Source organism: Olea europaea, chromosome 7, assembly GCF_002742605.1.
Source record: "Olea europaea var. sylvestris chromosome 7, O_europaea_v1, whole genome shotgun sequence".
NCBI classification, from domain to species: domain Eukaryota; kingdom Viridiplantae; phylum Streptophyta; class Magnoliopsida; order Lamiales; family Oleaceae; genus Olea; species Olea europaea.
Window position 1 is genome coordinate 4,758,500 of NC_036243.1, and position 21,768 is coordinate 4,780,267.

The window sequence follows — 21,768 nt, forward strand, 5'->3', positions numbered from 1 at the left end:
GACCTTTTAAGGTAATCCTAAGTCTTAAAAGAGAAGGCGATATTGAATCTTCAATACACCATTGACAGTGAAGTGATATACTTGAATATGGGTGCATTTCGAAATTTTGGTTCTTCAGTCTTTCATTTTGGTAGGGTGTCATGCTGAGGGTTTTCTATTTGTTGTAAAGACTCTTTCGAACACTAGTTCAGCACGGTCTCTTACCATATGTTCGTGGAATTTGTTGGGTAATGAAAAGTCTGGCAGGCCCGGAAAGCATTTGGAAGATGGAAAAGGCCAGTTTGCAATCTATGTGTAAACATTCTTTTTCTGATGGCAGTTCATTTGCTGGCTTGCATGGCTATGTCAACGTACCTTATTTCTCAATACCCATGCACTTGAAAAAGAAGCTTAAATTGAATTGTGATTAATATGAGAACTTCAGCGAATATTTTGGACATAGTTTCTGTTTGATTGGCTTTATCTATGGGGTTACTGAGAATGCAAGAGGTAGAATAGCAGGGATCCATGTAGACTTCACACTCAGAAATTTTTGCATATATATATATATATATGCTGGTGGTGATGTCGAAAAACTATCAAGACCTTCTCATCAACTGTACAAGAAGCGTAAGACTAGGTAAGTAAATGCAGTTAAAACAACTCAACTTTTGAAAGAAAGTCATTGGCAATCTTTGGAGCTTCCAATTTGTATTTTCTACTTCATGGAGTTTCAAAAATCAAATAACATTGACAAGGAAATACAGCTTTTAGAGAAAAATGTAGGGATTTAAGTGCTCGTGAATTTTTCGAAGGTTGGAAGATTTTTCCCCTCCCTCGAATGTTCTGTAACCCTTCTTCTTTCTTGATCCCAATCCCATTTGTTCATTTACATCATCCTTACCAGAAACTTCAACCAATGGATGGCCTAATATCACAAAACTGTGGAGTCTAATACCGGTAAATGTAAGTATAATGGGAAATGAAATGTATATTCTATTCAGGCTACGAGCCACAGGAACAACGTTGACCACAGAGTGAGTGTTAACGAAGCCAAGACATAACACCACAGCATAATAACTGAGCATTCACTCTCTCCAGCACCAAATAACTGAGACATAGTACCTACATCAAAGAATCAAGAACTTATTCATAAGGCAAAAACTCTGTATAATCATCTCTCTCTTCTACGTATCTACTCTCATATACATGTGACGTGCTCATTGGAGAAATGGGAAAACTAGAACAAAAAAGGAAAGGTTGAAGCTTTAACAAACCTATGTTCATTGCTGGTGGAAGTGCGAACTGAAGCAAAAGAACAAATTCATATAATGGATTCTGATGCACCAAACCAAAGCGAATTGCCCCTTTAACAACAACGATGCCTAGCAGAGGCAGGGCTACGTATCGAACAATTATTATGCCTAGAATAACAGACTTCTGAATCCCAGAACCCTTTAAGCCTGGAAGAAAATACAGTGATAATAAGAGGTAGTTTCTTTCCAAAAGGTCACTGACAGATAAAATCAAATATAGCCATGTTTAGAAACTGAATTTAACACCTACCCCTTAAAAGGTTTCCTCCCAATATCAGCGTGACAGCTGGAATAGCTCCATCCCTGTATTATTGGACGACAAGTCTGAGAACCTTCATGAATTATAATGCAGTTGAGCATTCAAGAAGAAAAATGACAAAACCTTCTTTAATTATGAATTTATGATTAGATGCCCAGTTTCAATGTATGGTAGCAATGCAAAGAGCAAAATAATCTTTATCTGTTTACGAAAATTGAAAATGGAAAGAGTTGACATTGATGCTGATTCTGATACTGATACGCCCTGAACTCACAAATTTAAGAAAAAAAAGACTTGCTGATTTCCATCCACTTTTTTTTTTTTAAGAAGCTTAAAGTGTAGTCAGTTTGTTGCATTAATTTTAGGATCATAACCAGTGTATTTAGATTATACTTTTCTGTGACTTCTGTGCAATTTCATGATCTTCTGCCTGGCAGATAATTTAGCGGATTTATATCATACCAAACATTCGCTCAAGATTTATATATCAGCATGAAGGAATTCAAGTTCTACTCTTTGGTCCATCATAAATAGGCAAATTCATATTTGTTGACTTATGTTTCTCCAGAGAACAAAGAATAAGCATTTGCTTTAATTTGATACATCAAGCTAGTCAATGATCCACTCAATTCTTCATCTTATCCATGCCAATAGTTTAACTATTGGCTTGATATGCCCAAATAAATCCCTTCAAATTATTCAGTTGATCACAACTCTGTCAGTATGTAATTTGCTGATGCAGGAGGTTCCGAATCAAGTGAGGTCGAGATGTCAGAGCACATTGATGGTGTTCAGATACCATAAGATGTTGGATCAGCGCAAAGATGAAAAGTGATTGCAATACTTTCCTTAATTGGGGCAATTTTGACGCGTTTTTGGTAATTTGACCATAACTTTGACTACGGTTATCAGAATCGCAATTATGACCCAAATCAGGAAAGCTCTTTTTGGCGCACACGTCGTGGTCACTAGCTATGCGTGGTGGGCATCAATTTCAAGGCCAAAATCCTTTGTTTTCCCCTTCAAATATCAATTTTTAGTTATTTTTTTCAATTTATGGTAATATTTTGTTTCTTTTTCTAGTTGATTACGAATCCGATTTGAGCTAAATTTTTGGCAAGTTACTTCTTTTATTCCGTATTTTATTTTGGTGTGATTTTCGAGATTTTGCTATTTTTGGTAAAATTTTCATAATTTTGTATTTTCTTAACTATTTAACCTGGCTTGTAGGTTAATTTTCGTAATTCTGGAGTTTTAATAACATTGAGTGAATTTCAGAGAAGTTTCTCTATGTTTTGATGTTATTCTTTCGTTTACTTTTTCTGTGAATCGTTTGTTGCAACAAGCCTGTAGGATAATCGTTATCCTGACCGACGTCATCTGCTAATAGTGTTTCCATAATTGCATTACAAGTTTCACACAACCAAATGCATGCATGCCCTTTTACACATGCTGTACTGCAGAAATGCAGAGTTCAGAGAATTAAATAAGATAGATTTCATACCCAAGAAGAAGTGCCGTATCTTGGATAACATGGACAGGAGCTGTGTCACCAATCAACAACCTTCGAATTTGAGGTAAGAGTCCAACTACAAAACCAGCAATCTGTAGAAGACTGAGCAATTGGTCAGTGTTTTTGTTCAATATTCATTAGCAAATCCACCAATGAGATACATAAACATGTATATTCTCTTGCATATATACAATAGGTAATTCATCAGACTATCCCAGTGTAGTGCAAAGTCACATCATTCTTTTAGCTGACAAATGAGTTTTCATGAGATATAGTCTCGTATGGTTGCATCTACCGTTGATCTAATGTCTAATTATCTCAGACGAATGGTTAAAAATGTCAGTGCTCAATTAGTGCACTAGGTTGTTCACGTTGTATATGAGGGTAAGCAGTGCAACAAACTATATTTTGAAGAGTCCTAGCAAATGTATGTATCTATGCATGCATGTGTTAGAACCTTGAAAGAGTTGCAGATAATTAAAGATCGTTTTGATCAACTTTCTCCAAGGATCTTTTTTCCTAGTTATTATAGTCATCCTCCCATATTAAAGAGGTATAATAGGTATCACAGATGAACAAGTCAGGTTTTGATTGTTTAAAATTTTCATGTATCTGCATAGCACAAGCTAACTGGAAAGCAAGTCTTAAAGCACCACTTGCCACAAGAAGAGGTTATATATGCATGCATTATATGTGAAATTAAGCAGCGATACCATACCGCTCCAATGGTTGATGGTGCAAATAACCTCTTCAAGTTCATCTTTTGTAAGAGCATCTCAAAATATTGCTTTATCTTATCCAAGAAAGACACCTGTAGCAGGACTTACAGAGGTTAAAATCCTTGTTTCACTTAGTTTTCCATTAAGTAAAAAGGAAAGTAACTTGTTTCATTTCTGTTACTGGAAAGGGGTGAAAAGAAGAGTTCTAGAATGAATTACAAAAAACATAGTGCACAAAAATTTCATATCGGCAGGATGAAATGTAGAACATTAGAATAAAGAAAAATGAAAAATATCATGCAAAATTTGTAATCTCTTCTTGAAGATAAATTGAAATAAAGCATTAATCCTACTAGCATGGTTGGCTCCACTCATTATACCTTTATCCCCATTCTCCTGACAAATTATCATGCTAGAAACAGAATATAATTGTTGCATTGAGAAAATTGGTTACGATATGTAATCGATGTAAACACTACCCAGACTGTTAAGATTCTCTATAACTGATGAAATTGTCTTCCAATAGCAATAAATTATTCTCTACTTATAAATTGATGACAAGAAAATTAGATATCAACATTCAGTGGGAGATAATTTATCAAGGAAATTCAGAATTTTCAATTGTTATTCATTTAGCAATATTTCTTGGTACCTGATAGTACCCACAAGTGACATCAATGATGCTTACTATTATCTAGGAAGTGAGAAACCCATAAAAGTAAATCTGACACTACTGTCTATTATATATTTGGATATTACGAGTGTTGACGTAAATAAATGCAATGATAGAACTCTGATTTCTGTTTTGATTCAAGGAATGCCAATGGACTTCTAAGGAGCAACAGATTGCTTCACCTCTTCTTCTGCATGCCTTTTGTTTACTTCTGTAGATTTTCAAAAAAGACGTATCGAAGTGATAAAAATGTAAGAAACTGGGTAGGACCTTTTATTACTATTGCACGACGACACGATCGATGTGAAATTTCCTGAAAGAAGCCACCGTCGCTGGCACTCCTTTATCCCTTTCCATATAAGCTTAGTTCATGTGCCTTCTACATCACTCGACAGTGCAGCATCGATTGAAGAGGCACGTGAGCATGTCTTAAGACACTACATCGTTTTGTTGTTTTTGTTGGCGGTGTTGTGTCGGGGCAGTGATGTTGATGGTGATGGTGATGTTGATTTGGTGGTATTTTTTTTTTTTTGCTTTTTTTTTTTTTTTTTTTTGGGAGAGTATGGATGTGCTACTACTATCAGTTTGACTTTAGCAGTTAGGATTTTTTTGACTTAGCCGTGTCTGCCTGACCTCAGTTAGGGAACCTTTATTGTCACTCTACAAAACCGTACATGAGATTTTCACCTCATACGGCTCTGAGATGTTTGGATTTTTCAAAACTCCATGGACATGCAGAAGAGAAATGCTATCCCCACTATAAGCTCATAAATGTGTTCTCAATTTCGAGGATACTAAAAAGATCTAAAATTCCGCCCGGAACAAAGTGAGTTCATGATGGAAGCTAAACATCATAACTTTAAGATGTGCTTGATATGCAGTTTTTAAAGATCTAAGCAGTAAAGAAGATAACAACCTGAGGCTTCTCCTCAAATCTAGTTTGTGGAAGTGCCAACTGATTTGAAGAAAGTAATGGTTCTGTCACTTCTTTGGAACTGCTGCCAGATGGAGTCATAGAACTTTCTGTTGAAGACTTCGTGATTGATAAGTCATTTATTTCAACTTCCTCCGAGTTCCTACTTGAAGATATCCTTATAATATTATATACATAGGACCATAGATAAATTGCTCCTATCTGAAACACCATAACAAGCAACATGAGATGAAATTTTAGGATCCGGTCAATCAGAAAGTAGTAGAAATAGTAACAGTTAATCTAAATTGATTCAAACAAATCAAATATATACATAAGGCAACATCTCTTCCTAGTTAACTTAGTATCCACCTTCAGTTCCCCCTTTCCATTATATTGGATTTAACGCCAAATGCTGAGAGAATAATTCATATCCATGATTATATAATATGTGCTTATTTACACATGCTTATTCACACACGAGCTCGCATAAGAAATGTCATATATGATTTCACAACAATCAGCAATTAACAATGAAAGGATTAAATCATTTTAAAACTTACTGCCATTGACAGAGAAGCATAACCCATTCCATATTCTGAACAAACATCAGGATCTCCAAATGGACTTCCTCTCTCTCTACAGACCGCTGGGATTATGATGAGAAGCATGTTGCCCAAGTTGCCTGTTAACACAAATCAGATAATATATCAGGATGAATCCATGCAATATTTGCTAAATAAATCTATGATTTTTTTCCTTAAATTTTCTCCCTTTTTTTTGCTCCTCTTTTCGTTATTGAATTTGTCTCTGAAGATACTTTGTCTTTGGATGGGTTGGGGTGGGTTGGGTTGGCCAAGATAGAATTAAAGAATGGTTTGAAAATATTAAAAATTGTAACCATAACCCCCTTCCCTTCCCCTCCCCTCTCTCTCTTTATCTCTAATGTCCAGAAGTGGTATCCACATTTTAGCCTTTGAACCATTTACTTTCACCAAAGAACAACATTTAAGTTCTCCTTATCTTCATGGAAGCACAACAATCCTAGCTATAACACCACCTTAAATCAGAAAGACTGATGAAAAAAATAAACTAAAATTGTATAAAAGTAGAAATGAACAAAAAATAAAAGCATGCACGAGGTTCATAGATCTCTCACACGGAAAATATTTAACAAGGTAACAAAATTAGCCCATTTTGGTCTAGCCCTCACATCATATATTATATTTGAAGAACTTCAATCATCCGATTAACAAACCAAACTTTGAGAAGTACAAGTCCATTAATGGCATTCAGTTTGTAATTTTGAACACATAGTAAGTGGTTCTCTCAATTTCCACTCTTTTCTTCCATATGTTCTACCAAGAAAGATTCAACCTTACCGCAAAAATTAAATAGAGTACTCAGAAACAAAGATAACCAGCAATACATGAAATCTAAAATAATTCAACTCTTGACCTTCTCTATCAGGTGTGCATCTCCACCTTGTGCAAAAACCAATATTCTTTACTCTTTCTATTTTTATTGTTGTGAGTTTATTGTTAATTACACATACCTGCTGCACAACAACCTATAACAAGTCCGTGGAGATGTGGTGGAGCTCTTGTAATTTGACTGACCCCCCACCCAAGAGCTGAACCAATGATGAATGTTATAAGGATATTAAATGGCATGAACCACCTGCAAGTTTGGCCAGTGTCACAATCATAGTTATATGTTAAGAGAGGGGGGAGGATAAATAAAAGGAAAAATGTTTTACGCGTAGAACAAGGAAGAGAAGTTTACATCTGAACCATGCTTTCGTATGTTATTGTTTTAGCTAAATTGCTCGAGATAAGTGCCGGATTGAATACAAAGAACACAATCTGTTCATTACAAATATCCAGTTAGTTAAGCAGTAGACAATTAATCCACTTGAAGAAGAACTTCAAGTTTTGGTCTGTGTCTCACAGTTAGCTATATTGCTCGAGATAAGTGCCGGATTGAATACAAAGAACACAATCTGTTCATTACAAATATCCAGTTAGTTAAGCAGTAGACAATTAGTCCACTTGAAGAAGAACTTCAAGTTTTGGTCTGTGTCTCACAGTGACTGTCAGACAGTTCTCCTGAACAAACTGGAGAAATAGATTTAGTTGGAAAACCAGAGTAGCACTTCAGGACTGTTTTCTTATATTGTAATATGTAACAGATAGTAAACCAGCAAATAATATATAAATAAATATTAAATATTAAGAAGCATCCAGATAAATATTGTCAATCAGAAGAAGAATCTTTGGTTTTAGGTAAGCAAAATCACAGTAAGGACAAAATTAGTCAGTGTCCTAAATTATGGATAAGAAGCAAAACAAAATAAGTGTTTTTTCAGGGAATAAGGTAGCCAAATCAGAAAGCTTAATTTCACCTTAACTAGTTAGAGGTCTAGTTAAGATAAAATTTTGTAGCTTTCAATAGCACAAGCGCCAATAGCTTCAGAATAGAGGTGCAGTGATACAACTGCAGTGCGTGTGCATATAATTCTAGCTATTCTTCAACAAGAATGGAGGCTGAACATGCAATGATTTTGAAAACGGGAAGCTAATTGAAAAGTTGTGCATCTCATTAAAGAATGGCCATCTTATTCTGACTTAGCTAGGGGGTGGCTGACATTATAAGAGGTTTTTGGTTGCAAAGCTAGTGGCAGCTTATGTACCTCAACACAACCAGAAAAGCGCAAAATTCCATTCTTTTATGGCACAATATTTGTCTGTGGCAATCAATTTCTGTTTAAGAATTAAGACAATGATAAATACAGAAGAGAGGACACAAATAAAGGTAGAACTAGAAAGTCTGAACAATTAGACATACAAGGAGTTAGCTAAGTGCTTCAGAATTCAGAAGAAAGAATGTTATTATGAGGATCTCGATGGTATTCTTTGGTCCAATCGATTAATCTAAGCAAGCGTGTAATGAGGATTCAAGTTACATACCTCTACATTTTGATATCGGCATCAGAATTCCCACAAAATCAAAGAAACATAAACTGGAAGAATAAAGAAAGAACTACCATCCACGCATGCAATGGACACTTACATTATTCAAATGCTTCCTTGCATTCCCTCCCAAAATATTGACATGATCTAATGCAAGATATGATCCCAGTCCAGTCACCAAAAGCACTTTGAGGACAGGCATTGATGAAACAGCAAAAAGATTCAAGAAACCCATGTTGCAATCTGATTCAACAATATGCGCAGAACGTGGATAGAGGCTTTCAATAAATCACACCCACCTAAGCATTGAATTAGTGATTGAGGCAGGAATAAGTATATATCTGCAGCAACAGGACCAAAGCATAAAGACAGCTTTATCGAATAATGATACGTTATAATATTATAATTTTAGCAATGTTATATAAAACATAGATTGGCAAGAGAAGGGAGTTTGGGATAGAGAGAGTTATCTATGGTGACGTACTCCTTAAGTGGACGTAATGCTAATGGAAAATCAAGTTATAGTCTATTATTCATTAAATCTCTTCATCGTCAACTTTTCCTCAGACGATCTTAAGATACAAACTTCCTATACCAGTTTAAGAAAGCACTTGCCACTTTTGCAATCACCAACAACTAATTGAATTATTCTCCCACAGAAACGCACTATTGATCCAACCTTCAACTCAACTCCCGTATATATATATATGTGCTGGTACATCTATTGCTTCAATTACTAATTTCACTTGCTTATAGTTAAAGCGTAAGGAAGAATATGCTATAACAGTGCCAAGTAAGACAAATTCATGAAGTTCAGATTGAGTTCCCCAAAACAGATGGTAATTTGGCAATTTCAAGAGTCGTCAACGAACAATTCCTCTATTTTTTATTCCTAGTCCCTGAGTTGATATCATTATAGGTTGTTCACGATCCTCAAGACATTAATTTGTTGAATAGAATTATATAATCATGTCTAAGAAAAAATATCACCTCATTAATGAGGCAAGGCATCCCAAGATTACCAAGTTGACAACGACATGTGGATAAATTTAAACACAGACTAAAAGAAGATACTAGCATTCAACATGGAATCAAACAGCGAATTTTTTAATTCGAATAAATCTGAAATCCAACAAGATCAGAATAATCTGCGGGAAACTATATTCAAATTCAGAATAAACTTACATGCAGATGATAAAATCAGAGTGATTTTTCTATAATCTTTCCATTTTAATCAGTGTTTCGTAGAAAATTATTCCGAGAACTCCGAAACTGCAGAATTATAATTCAGAAAGGAATGAAGGTTCATGAAGAGAAAATTTGGGGGAAAACGCTTCTGCTTTTCCTCTTTTCACATAAATATTTTCACATTTATGCCAGGTGGAAATCAGTCTAAAGCTGCGAAAAAATTGCAGAGCATCTATTCAGCAGTTACAATTAAAAACACGTGATTGGGTAGTCGTGCATGCATCTAAACGACGGCGCATAGTGCTTGCGGAGTCACGCAAATTATCAAATTATTCCGTATATGTATAAAAGCAATGAATCTAATGATTCTAATCATAGCTAGTTCGACTCCTCTTCTTTAAAAAAATTATTTTTTCTTAAATTCATTTTCAATCATATATTCTATTAATAAAAAACTTTATATGAAAATTTAAATTTTTTCTTTACTTTTTAACAATACTTTTTCGAAAAATTACTATTACAAAATTTATTTTACGAAAAAATAAGGGCTCAAACATACCCGTGATGACATTTTGATTAATTAAACAATGTATTAGTAGGATTCAATGCGATTTAGAGAGAGGTTACCGAAATATTAGCCAAATGTTATACGTAGCACAATTCATGTTTAGCACCACAACATAGTGGTATTAAATTACTATTATTATTATTATTCATCTAGAGTTTATATGATTATCGATCTTGTGACAGTAACCTTACCGTTTTATTATTTAGCCCTTGTTTGGTGTAACTAAAAATTTTGATAAAAATCAAAATCAATAATTAATTTTAATCACATATTTCTTAGAACACATAACTTCTTTTTTTCAAAATTTTAACTACACGTTTTATCGTCTTTTATCAAAATTTACTAAAAATGTGATTTTTAACTGCACTAAGAAGGCTTAAACTCTAAATGAATAGTAGTATTGAAAAATTAAAGAGTAATCATATACTAAATAGAGTTGAAATCTGCTGTTCAATTTGTTGTTCACTAATTAATGATTGATACGTCATTTTACATTAAAGTGTCACATAATTTTAAGCACAAGTGAAAGATAGAGAAAAATTGAATATATTAATTTAAAATAATACGTCAATCATTCATTGAATGAACAACAAATTTTAGACAGTAGATCTCAACTCAGCTTGACTAACATTGGTGATACATGCCATTATTCTATTTTGGGAATAGAATTGTTTCCCATGAGTCTTTGACATGAATAAGGGACATTCATTCTAGTAACACGTAATGATTGTGTATCGTTTTCAGCAAAAAGAATATGTTCCATCGATTTTAATAACACTTTAACTAATGATTGTGTTAGCATTTAATCACTTGATTTCACTTAATTGTGTCGCTAACATGAAATATGGTGCGCATGCGAAGATAAATTGATAATTGACCGATTGTGCAATACTATCTCCTGGGTAGGTGGGTCAATAGGTTGGTGAGTGAGGATAAACAGAAATGTTATTTAACATTATTTGTATAAAAAAAATCAGTTTAAGTGACATTAATATAATATTAAATAAAAGTTATAATTAGATTCATTTAATTTTACATTTCATTGAAGCAATTACTACTTAACATTACCTAAACCAGTGTTCTATCACTAGATGTGGTTTATCGAGGCTAGTTGAGCCTCCGAAAGAAACACCACACTAGTAAGGATAGATCAACCTAGTAAGTTAGTTAATTTTAGCTCCTGTTTTTCTCTTTGTAAAACAAAACTCTTTAATTCTCATACTTATTTTTAATCATACATTCACACGGTAAAATTTTGCATGTAAATCTAAAAAAAAATTTCTACTTTTTAACCATATATTCTTAAAAAAATCAATATTCAAAACATTATTTTTTATTTTTTTTTATCATCAAATGGGAACTTAATATATCAATATTAAGTAAAATCATCTAAAATTCAAGTTATTAGAGGGATGATTAAATTTACTTTTTAAAAGTTTGTTCTACAAAATTCATATAATGCAAATTGCATTATTTTTAATTTAAAAAAAGTGAATCCATTACCATTAGGGATGTCAATGATTTGAGTCAAAACTTGAGGCTCGGACTAGACTCGAGTAAAAATTATTCGAACATTTTTTGGCTCCAGCTAAGCTAACCTTTTGTTTGGCCAAAAAATTTAGGATCAACCCGAGCTTTCGTCTCAGGCCTTATCGAGCGAGGCCGAGTGGAGTTGAGCCAACTCGTGTTTTTTAATAAAATGCAGGCATCTAATTAGCTGCACACAAAAGGTAACAGCTGCTTGTAGCTTCATTTCATTTTCATTTTTTTCAATTTTTGGGGTTTGCTCGATAAGGGACAAAAATGGCTCTAGCCAATGAACCACACCGACTGGCTTGGGCTTAGGTCGACGCCTTCAAAATGAGACTCGACCTAAGCCTCGAGCTGAGTCGACTCGAGCTTTTTTGGAGCCGAGCCACGGGAGGTTCAAACCGATGAGCCAAACTGACATCCTTATTTTACTATGACTTGAGGCTTAAATGGGTCATGTTGATGTCAAAAATTGATGTCTCACCTTTTGATGATTGGACGATCTCCAACCTAAAATACCATAAACTCATTGCGTAGTCAAATATTTCAGGGGAGTAATGACTTGAGAATCTCAGGACTCCGGTGTTATAATTAGAATGGTCGGAGCAGAGTTTGGATATTAACTAACGGTGGGTTATAGGAATGGATTGGAGAAGAATCTTCTTGATCATGTCAAGTCACAATTTTTTGGCCTCGAAAAAGTGTGTAGCGACTATTATTGAAGGAGCGGAGTAATAATAGCCTAAGATTTAGTGATGGCAATAAGCCGAGTCGAGTCAACTAGACCCATGTACCCACAAACTTGGCTCGTCAATTTCAAGCTCATTTAAGCACGAGCGGGCTAAGCTTAGTTCAGCCCACGAGCTCGTGAGTTCACTAGTTGAGCCCAAGACTCGAGTTATTTTATTTTATTTTATTTTGAGATACCAAACGATGTTTGATCACTTTTTTGACGAGTCCACAAGCTATTCGTGAGTTTCCATGGGTTAAGCTTCGACAAGCTAAGCAAATGAGCTACTTGAACCTTTTGTCACCTCTACTAAGATCTATGTTTCTAGTGTAGGCTTGTCTTACAAAAATTTGAAAAAAGAACCATACTGCACTTATAGAAAGGAAAGTCACAGAATTTTTTCAAACAACTCACGGTGGCGTGGGTGGGTGATATTTTTTGGCATTTTATCATGCATGGAGCCCCCAAATGGATATTTCATTGAAAAAGTTATCTCGTAGGATTAGAGAAGAACTGCACTCATCATGTTATGTTAAATTGTGTTAGCCTCGAAATGCATGTAATTGCAACTTTTGAAGGTTGTGACTGATTGTTGAGGACGACAATGGTGGAGCCATGACAACCTAGGACCCCTTATATGAGCGTTTCATTAGTACGATACTCATTATTGAAGGAGGCATGCTACAGTGACAGGGCCAAATGACAGGCCCTAATCAATAGTGCCGAGGTTGATCGGAATCTCATTTAAAAATGAGATTCAGATCACCTGTTCACATGGCCTATCATTTGGCCCTATCGGAATAGCTATTCCCTTATTGACCTTTGGTAATTCCTAGCTCAGATGTGAGAAAATCTGGGCAAACTCTGGTAGGCCATAATTCATTTAACGTGACAGATCAGGTTGTCGCAGATGTAGCTCTTGTTTGAGCCCCATTATTTTCATCAAAATGGATTTTTAACAGTGATTTGATATCATTTTAACCACACATCATTTATTAAAATAATATTACACGTAAATCCAAAACTTTTTATTTTTATTTTTAATCACATATTTTTCATCAATATGCTAATTACTATTTAAAAATGTATTTTTGGACAATAATGGAGCTCAAACAAGGGCGTAACAAATTATCTTCAAAGCTGCAATATGTTCAAATCCCCAAATATGGCACAGATTCAAGTCCAAACCATTACAACACGCATTAATTAATTATTATCACTACAAAAGCTCGCTATAACAAAAAAGAAAATGTGTCACGTCTTTCTATTTTCTTTCCACATATTCCAACTATACTTTGTATATTAAGAAAATAATATGAAGATCTAGGCCCCGTTTGGAAGGGATTTTCAGAATTAATTTTTTGATCGTTAGAAAAAAAGTGGGATCCACCTATGAAAGAAGAAGTAAAAAATTACGGCTAGAATAATGAAATAACGGTCAAAAAATTAATTTTTTGGGACAAAAAATCCCTCCCAAATAGGCTACAAATACCTGTATGAATTACTCGATATACCCTTTATGGGGTCGGTTAAGTAGTAATAATGAGAATTGATTTTTTACCCGTTACAAAGAAAAGCGGGTCCCACATGTGAGTGAAGAAGTAAAAAAAGACGGTTAGAATAGTGAAATAACGGTCAAAAAATTAATTTTTGAAATTGAAAAGTTGCTACCAAATGAGAGCATAATATTAAAATTTTGCTTCAATATGGAATAAAAAAAAGTAAACAATATAATTAAACTCTACATATTTAACATTATAACCACCCTATGTCCCTACAAATCCCAACCTGAACAATCAATTGTCAAACTAATGAAAGATTTGTACCAAGTAGAATGAAGATCTCTATCATACCTCTTGTAGGTAAGGCAAATATTTAGCCCCCCAATATGGGCTAATGGATGAAAGATCATCTAAAATGAAATTTGAATAGAAATATAGAATGAAAGAAAAATTATGGAAAGGGCACAAACTATTAAAGTTGTATTTACTATTTAGACGTACATTGTTGTTTTAATGAGAAAATGTAAATGATTTATTTATTTGAGTATCCATAGTATCATTTTCTCTTGATTACTATTTAATAAATATTGTTATTGGGCAAATTTTAAGGATCCATACATGAGAAATTGTGAATGATGTACATAAATAGTTTGTGCAGAGCATATATTTTCTTAGGTTATCACTAAATTAATGTCCACGGTGTATAAAGTTTGGCGCTTTATCGCGTTTCATTCATATATTTTAAAATGATATTTTTTTTTTAGGTAGTGATGAATTTTGATAGCTTAAAGAAGCAGATCATAGCTAGCCTTGGTGATATGTTTAGCGACTATTTGGATATTTCGTCGGCGCACGTCACATTTCAAATTAACTAGGACGATTCAATATGGATGGTGTTAGTTGATCGTACTATCAATGACTTAATTTTTTCTAAAGCAGTTTGGACTTCGAAATATTAGATACGACCTAATGAAATTTAATTTAGCGCAAGGCTAGCTCAATAAATTAAATTTTAATAGATTGATAATACATTTTTAATCATGTTCTCGCAAGTATTTTTTTCGCACTTTGTGTTAATGTAAAGTCTTAATAATTGAGTAAAGAGATAACAAAATTATTATGTTTGTTATGGATAACAACGTTAATTATTCATCTAAAAGAAAAATATGAATAAAAAACAAAGATAAAATCGGAATGATAAAATAATTATTTTGTTCAACATATTTCTCGAGTAAGTATAATTTGCTTTACAAGATATATCGTTAGTAGAAAGACCAAAGCATTGAAACAGCATTATTAAATAATAATATATTACAATACTTTTAAGCAACGTTATGGAAAACATAGATTAGGGAGAGTAGGGAGTTTGGGATAGAATCTATGGATTAGGAAATTTTTGTCGATGGGTTGAAATTTATGAAGAATTTGTCTAGTGATATATAATGGGGTGTAACGAATTGTGTACACCCCACTCACATGGGTGTGAAACTCATGTGAAAGAAAAGAGATCCATCATCCATGTGAGCGGGGGTGTACATCATTAGGTACACCTCAATGTACCACTAGCAAAACCGATTCATGAAAGTCAGTATAAAAATGTTTATAAAAAGGTAAAAGTTGATAGATAACATTTATATATGCTTTAAGATATATAATATTTTTCATTCCTGAATAAATAAGTCATTATGAAAGATAATATGGTTTTTCGTTTATAAAAATGCAATATGCCCAACTATCTTTGAAATAAAACGTTTGTAAGTAAAGGAAAATTGCATTATTGGTCCCAAACTATTGTCAATTGTAGTAAGTCTTGGTTATTAATTTCAATCATGCTACAAGTATAGAATTTTTTAAAATAATACAAAGAATACATGACGCAATATCATTAGAAGATTGGAGAAAACAAAAAAACAGTCTAATCGTATTTTGCCACATCAGCATTGGTACAAGTTTAAATAAATAAATAAATAAATAAATAAATAAATATATATATATATATATTAATTATTATTATTATTATTATTTTGGTACTCATGGCTTTATTGCATTAATTTCATATACAACAAGATTTTATGTTATAATATTCATTTATCGTTGAATCAGCAAGGTCTCAATTAGCCCCTGTTAGACAACTATCAATTGTGGAAAACAAAGTTTTAAACAGTATTTTTTAGGAGAATATTTTGTTAAAAAGTAGAGAAAATTTTGGGATTACATGGAAAATATTTTATTTTGTGAATATTAATTAAAAATAAGTACGTCGAAAAAAAGTTTAAAAATAATGATTGTCAAACAGAGTTTAGTGTTCTCACTTTACAAAGTGAAAATCATTGATTGACAAAATTTGTGAAAAAAAATAATAAAAATTCTCAGGGCGTCTCCATTGAGGGAAACACCAAATTTGGTGTGACAATACAACCCTAAATAGCGTAATTCGGTATAACACTATTAATTTACACCAAATATAAAACTTTTTAATAACCCCATTTTGCCTTTCTTTCCACTTTACAAAAAAATTGTTTCTTCCCTCTATGTCCCTCTTTAATATGTTAGTTTTAATAGATTTTAATTGATTTATAATTATTTTAATGTGAAGGTTATTATCATTTAACATTTATTTTAAATTCTAATCAATTAATAAGTAATAATTATTTCAACAATAAATTAAATTTCTAATCAATTTTATTTTCTTCTCAAGGCCATTTTTTTTTTCAATTTATTGATAAATGCAATATTTTAGTTTATTAAATATAATTTCTAGTTTAACTATTTTTGTAATAATTCAATTTGTAATTAAATGAATTCAAAATGAAATTTGGCGTAGAATTTAATGTAAATTTATCTCTAATGATCTACTTATACCAAATTTTGTATAATCATTGGAGAGGTTACATCAAATTACACCAAATTTAGTGTAGACCATTGGGTCTACGATTTTCATGTTTTTATCATTTTACTATTTGAAACTTTTGTCATTATTGTAGAGGAAGATGTCAAATTCTATGAGCTCGAGAAAGTGATTTTCTCTGTAGAATTCACAAGTTTTTTTTTTTTTTTTATACCCATTTACAGCGACTAATCTTGAAGCCTACGATCCAACTCCTCTTTACGTAGACTAGGTAAATCGCGGGTTGTGCCCCAAACTGGCCAGGGTCCAAGAGCCCTTCCAACTGAACTGTCAAAATGTCGAGCGAGTCAAACCCATGTATGCGTCTTACCTTCCAAGAGAACTCCTGCCTTCTATGAAATATCCTGCCTTCCAAGAGCCCCATGAATCGAATTCGTGACCTCTGAACTGCCCGCCTTGAAGAACTCCATCCTTTACCAGTTGGGATGTGTCCCGGGGGCAGAATTCACAAGTTTTGGTACTAGAATGATGTTTGTTATTCTTCCTAACGATAATGGTGAATTTTTTGGTCCTTTCTTGAAAATAATCTTATTCTTTCGTTGATGAAATCTTTAATTTTTGGGCTTTTCAGCATAATTAGTTAGCAGGAAAATTTTATATTTAAGAGATTAAGTATGACCAATTTCAAAATTAAAAAACAAGATTTTTAACTTTCAAAAATTAGATATTAACTAAATTTTATTTATAAATAAATTAATTAAAGTATAGTTTATTAATTAAATATATTAAGGTCTTATACTATTTGGTTACAAATTATCGAATGAATTTGTTACAAATTATTTTTCAATCACGAACCAAAAATTTTATAATTAATACTTTATTTATCGGTCACAAATAAAAAATAATATATGTAGGTCAAGATTTATTTATTGATCAAAAATCACAAATTTTATAAGTCACATCCCAATTTTTTAGATAATATATAATTTATTGATCAATTTTATTGGTTAAATATTATTTATTGATCACAAAATATCCAATTTATTTATCGCAATTTCAAATAATTGATCACAAATTAACTAATTTATCGGTCACGATAAATCAAATAATTGGTCACAAACATGACATCCCAACCACAATCACTGCCACTGCCACCATCGTCGCCGACGACCATTACCACCACCTTACTAGCACCGTCAACATTACAACCACCTCACCACCGTAGTTAACATCACATCCACCACCACTAACTACCCCAAAAGCCTCGATACCTAAAGCTGTAGATTTTCCACCATCAACAACTGCGCTCATGCCCCAAATCACCGTCGCCCAAAATCAGCACCACTATCGTGCTCCCAAAAATTGCACAGCCTTGATCATGACCATTACAGCTTGCATTACCACCACCAACTGCACACAACTAACAAAATTCAACCCAAATTTTTTGGCACCAGATCGTGACCAAATCTTCCCAAATCGGACCTACAAAACTCACAAAACCAACAAATCTCCGACAGCAGCAGCGCTACCCTATCATTCACCTCTTGTAACAACATCGCAGTGGGTGTGAGCATTGTACAGTAGTTGTTTTTGCAATGCCTTTCACTCTGCACTACAACGACGATGTCGCACTGCAGTAGCGACAACACATCATCGTAGCAACGACATCTATGGTGGTGGGGGGTGTGGAGTGGTGGGAATAAAGTTTGTTAGTTTTGAAATATGATTCTTATATGTAAGAATTATGTATTGTTCTCATTATTATTGTATTAGGCTTTGGGCCATACTAGAAAATAACCGGACCCAACCCCTATAGTTACGTACTCCTCAAGGAAATGTAATGCTAATGGAAAATCAATTTATAGCCTATTATTCATATATCTTTATTGTCAACTCTTCTTCCAAAAATTTTCAAAACGAACTTCTTTTGCTCATCTAAGATTATCAAGTTAACAACAGACATACAGATAAATTAAACAAACGCTAAAAGAAGATTCTGGCATTCAATATGGAAAATAACAGAGAAATAATCAATTATTTTAATTTGAAATCAAACAAAACGATATAAAACTAATTTTAACCAAAAATTTAAATAGAGGAAAAATTCAACAACATAAGCAAAAATTCACGAAAAACTTACATGCAAATCGCAGATGACAGATTGAAAATCTCCAGTTCAATAAGTGATTCGATGAAAGTATTTCCAGCATTCCACTTCTGCAAAATTTATTTTTAATTTTATTTCAGAAAGTAGGACAGGTTTGTGAACTGAGAAAAATTTGCGAAAATAGAGCTGTCCAGTCCAGTAGTTAACGTTAAGGACACATAATTTGTGGTTGTGCATGCATCAAAAACGACGGCACCTTATGTATGTATTCTCGGCTAAGATTACTAAATGAGTGATGTGACGTAGCACGAAGTTAGTACCCAAAATACATTGAACGAAAAAACATATGAAAATAGGTCCCCAAATTTGTTTTCGATTCCGATTCTTAGTCACTTGATGATAAATCATGATGGTAGCGCCCAGGGTCTTCGTCGAGGTCAATAGATTGACAAGTTAGGATATCACATGATATATATATTTTATTGTGAGAATATGTAGTTGAAAATGAGTTAATTTTTGTTTTTAATGGTTGTAAAACGGGAGCTAAATTATTATAGGGATGAGTAGGTAATTTTGTTCAAATTTTACGTTGTACTTTTAACGTGTTGACTGAATTTTTGATCAAGTAATTGACGCTCACAAAATTCATCTTATACAAATGTGAAATTTTAAGTTTGAAGTATACGATTCGATTACTATGAACCAAGACTAAAGATGGATGCAAAGCCTAAAATATATTACAAATCCCACTCCTTATGTGTTATGCATTGAAAGCTTAATTTCGTACTGTCGAGAATAATAATAATAAAAATATAAAACATTAAAATCATTAAAAGTGGTCATAGTGATTCACTCTTAATTTCAAAGTTGCATGCACTTGACATAACTTACACAGTGATAGATCCAAGAATTTAAGTGAGTTAGGATGATCGTTGATATTTGACCATCAATGCCTCAATTACGAATTATTAATTAATATTTCAATTAGATAAAATTAAAAATTCTTTAATGAATATTATATTGAACATATCAGCTTATGCCCAAATAAATGGATACATCCAAAATTTTGTGGCAAACCCATCTAAAGAAATTCAAGAGAAGANGAACCAAAAATTTTATAATTAATACTTTATTTATCGGTCACAAATAAAAAATAATATATGTAGGTCAAGATTTATTTATTGATAAAAAATCACAAATTTTATAAGTCACATCCCAATTTTTTAGATAATATATAATTTATTGATCAATTTTATTGGTTAAATATTATTTATTGATCACAAAATATCCAATTTATTGGTCACGATAAATCAAATAATTGGTCACAAACACGACATCCCAACCACAATCACTGCCACTACCACCATCGTCGCCGACGACCATTACCACCAAAATCACCACCACCTTACTAGCGCCGTCAACATTACAACCACCTCATCACCGTAGTTAACATCACATCCACCGCCACTAACTACCCCAAAAGTCTCGATACCTAAAGTTGTAGATTTTCCACCATCAACAACTGCGCTCATGCCCAAAATCACCATCGCCCAAAATCAGCACCACTATCGTGCTCCCAAAAATTGCACAACCTTGATCACGACCATTACAGCTTGCATTACCACCACCAACTGCACACAACTAACAAAATTCAACCTAAATTTTTTGGCACCAGATTGTGACCAAATCTTCCCAAATTGGACCTACAAAACTCACAAAACCAACAAATCTTCGATAGCAGCAGCGTTGCCCTATCATTCACCTCTTGTAACAACATCACAGTGGGTGTGAGCATTGTACAGAAGTTGTTTTTGCAACGCCTTTCACTCCGCACTACAACGACGATGTCGCACTGCAGTAGCGACAACACATCATCGTAGCAACCACATCTATGGTGGTGGGGGGGTGTGGAGTGGTGGGGATAAAGTTTGTTAATTTTGAAATGTGATTCTTATATGTAAGAATTATGTATTGTTCTCATTATTATTGTATTAGGCTTTGGGCCAGACTAGAAAATAACCAGACCCAACCCCTATAGTTACGTACTCCTCAAGGAAATGTACTGCTAATGGAAAATAAATTTATAGCCTATTATTCATATATCTTTATTGTCAACTCTTCTTCCAAAATTTTTTAAAACGAACTTCTTTTGCTCATCTAAGATTATCAAGTTAACAACAAACATACAGATAAATTAAACAAACGCTAAAAGAAGATTCTGGCATTCAATATGGAAAATAACAGAGAAATAGTCAATTATTTTAATTTGAATCGAACAATATGATACAAAACTAATTTTAACCAAAAATTTAGATTGAGGAAAAATTCAACAACGTAAGCAAAAATTCACGAAAACTTACATGCAAATCGCAGATGGTAGATCGAAAATCTCCAGTTCAATAAGTGATTCAGTAAAAGTATTTCTAGTATTCCATTTCTGCAAAATTTATTTGTAATTTTATTTCAGAAAGTAGGACAGGTTTGTGAACTGAGAAAAAGTTGCGAAAATAGAGCTGTCCAGTCCAGTAGTTAACGTTAAGTACACAAAATTTGTGGTTGTGCATGCATCTAAAACGACGTCACCTTATGTATGTATTCTCGGCTAAGATTACTAAATGAGTGATGTGACGTAGCACGAAGTTAGTACCCAAAATACATTGAACGAAAATACATATAAAAATAGGTCCCCAAATATGTTTTCGGTTCCGATTCTTTAGTCACTTGATGATAAATCATGACGGTAGCGCCCAGGGTCTTCGTCGAGGTCAATAGATTGACAAGTGAGGATATATATATATATGTCGTAAGAATGTGTGGTTGAAAATGAGTTTATTTATTTATTTTTTTAATGGTTGTAAACACAGGAGCTAAATTACTATAGGGATGAGTAGGTAATTTTGTTCAAATTTTACGTTGTACTTTTAACGTGTAGATTGAATTTTTGATCAAGT

The 21,768-nt window shown here is 33.2% G+C and overlaps 1 protein-coding gene across 6 annotated transcripts; it reads right to left on the reverse strand.

The window, feature by feature from the left end:
- Positions 1-648: 648 nt before the first annotated feature.
- Positions 649-21,303, reverse strand: LOC111396747 (protein PIN-LIKES 3-like). Of its 6 annotated transcripts, none has more exons than XM_023023247.1 (11): positions 21,178-21,303; positions 8,445-8,643; positions 7,158-7,237; positions 6,928-7,052; positions 5,936-6,057; positions 5,376-5,594; positions 3,786-3,878; positions 3,059-3,159; positions 1,546-1,598; positions 1,257-1,442; positions 649-1,104 (listed from the first exon to the last, which is right to left on the reverse strand). In XM_023023247.1, the coding sequence occupies exons 2-11, from the start codon at positions 8,577-8,579 to the stop codon at positions 980-982; spliced, it is 1,239 nt and encodes a 412-aa protein (XP_022879015.1). In that variant the 5' UTR covers positions 8,580-8,643; positions 21,178-21,303; the 3' UTR covers positions 649-979. The 6 variants fall into 6 exon arrangements, with proteins under 6 accessions (XP_022879015.1, XP_022879016.1, XP_022879013.1 ...); XM_023023248.1 differs by lacking the exon at positions 21,178-21,303 and adding an exon at positions 18,851-18,976; XM_023023245.1 differs by lacking the exon at positions 21,178-21,303 and adding an exon at positions 18,851-18,976 and having other exon boundaries at positions 8,445-8,685.
- Between the last annotated feature and the right edge of the window lie 465 nt (positions 21,304-21,768).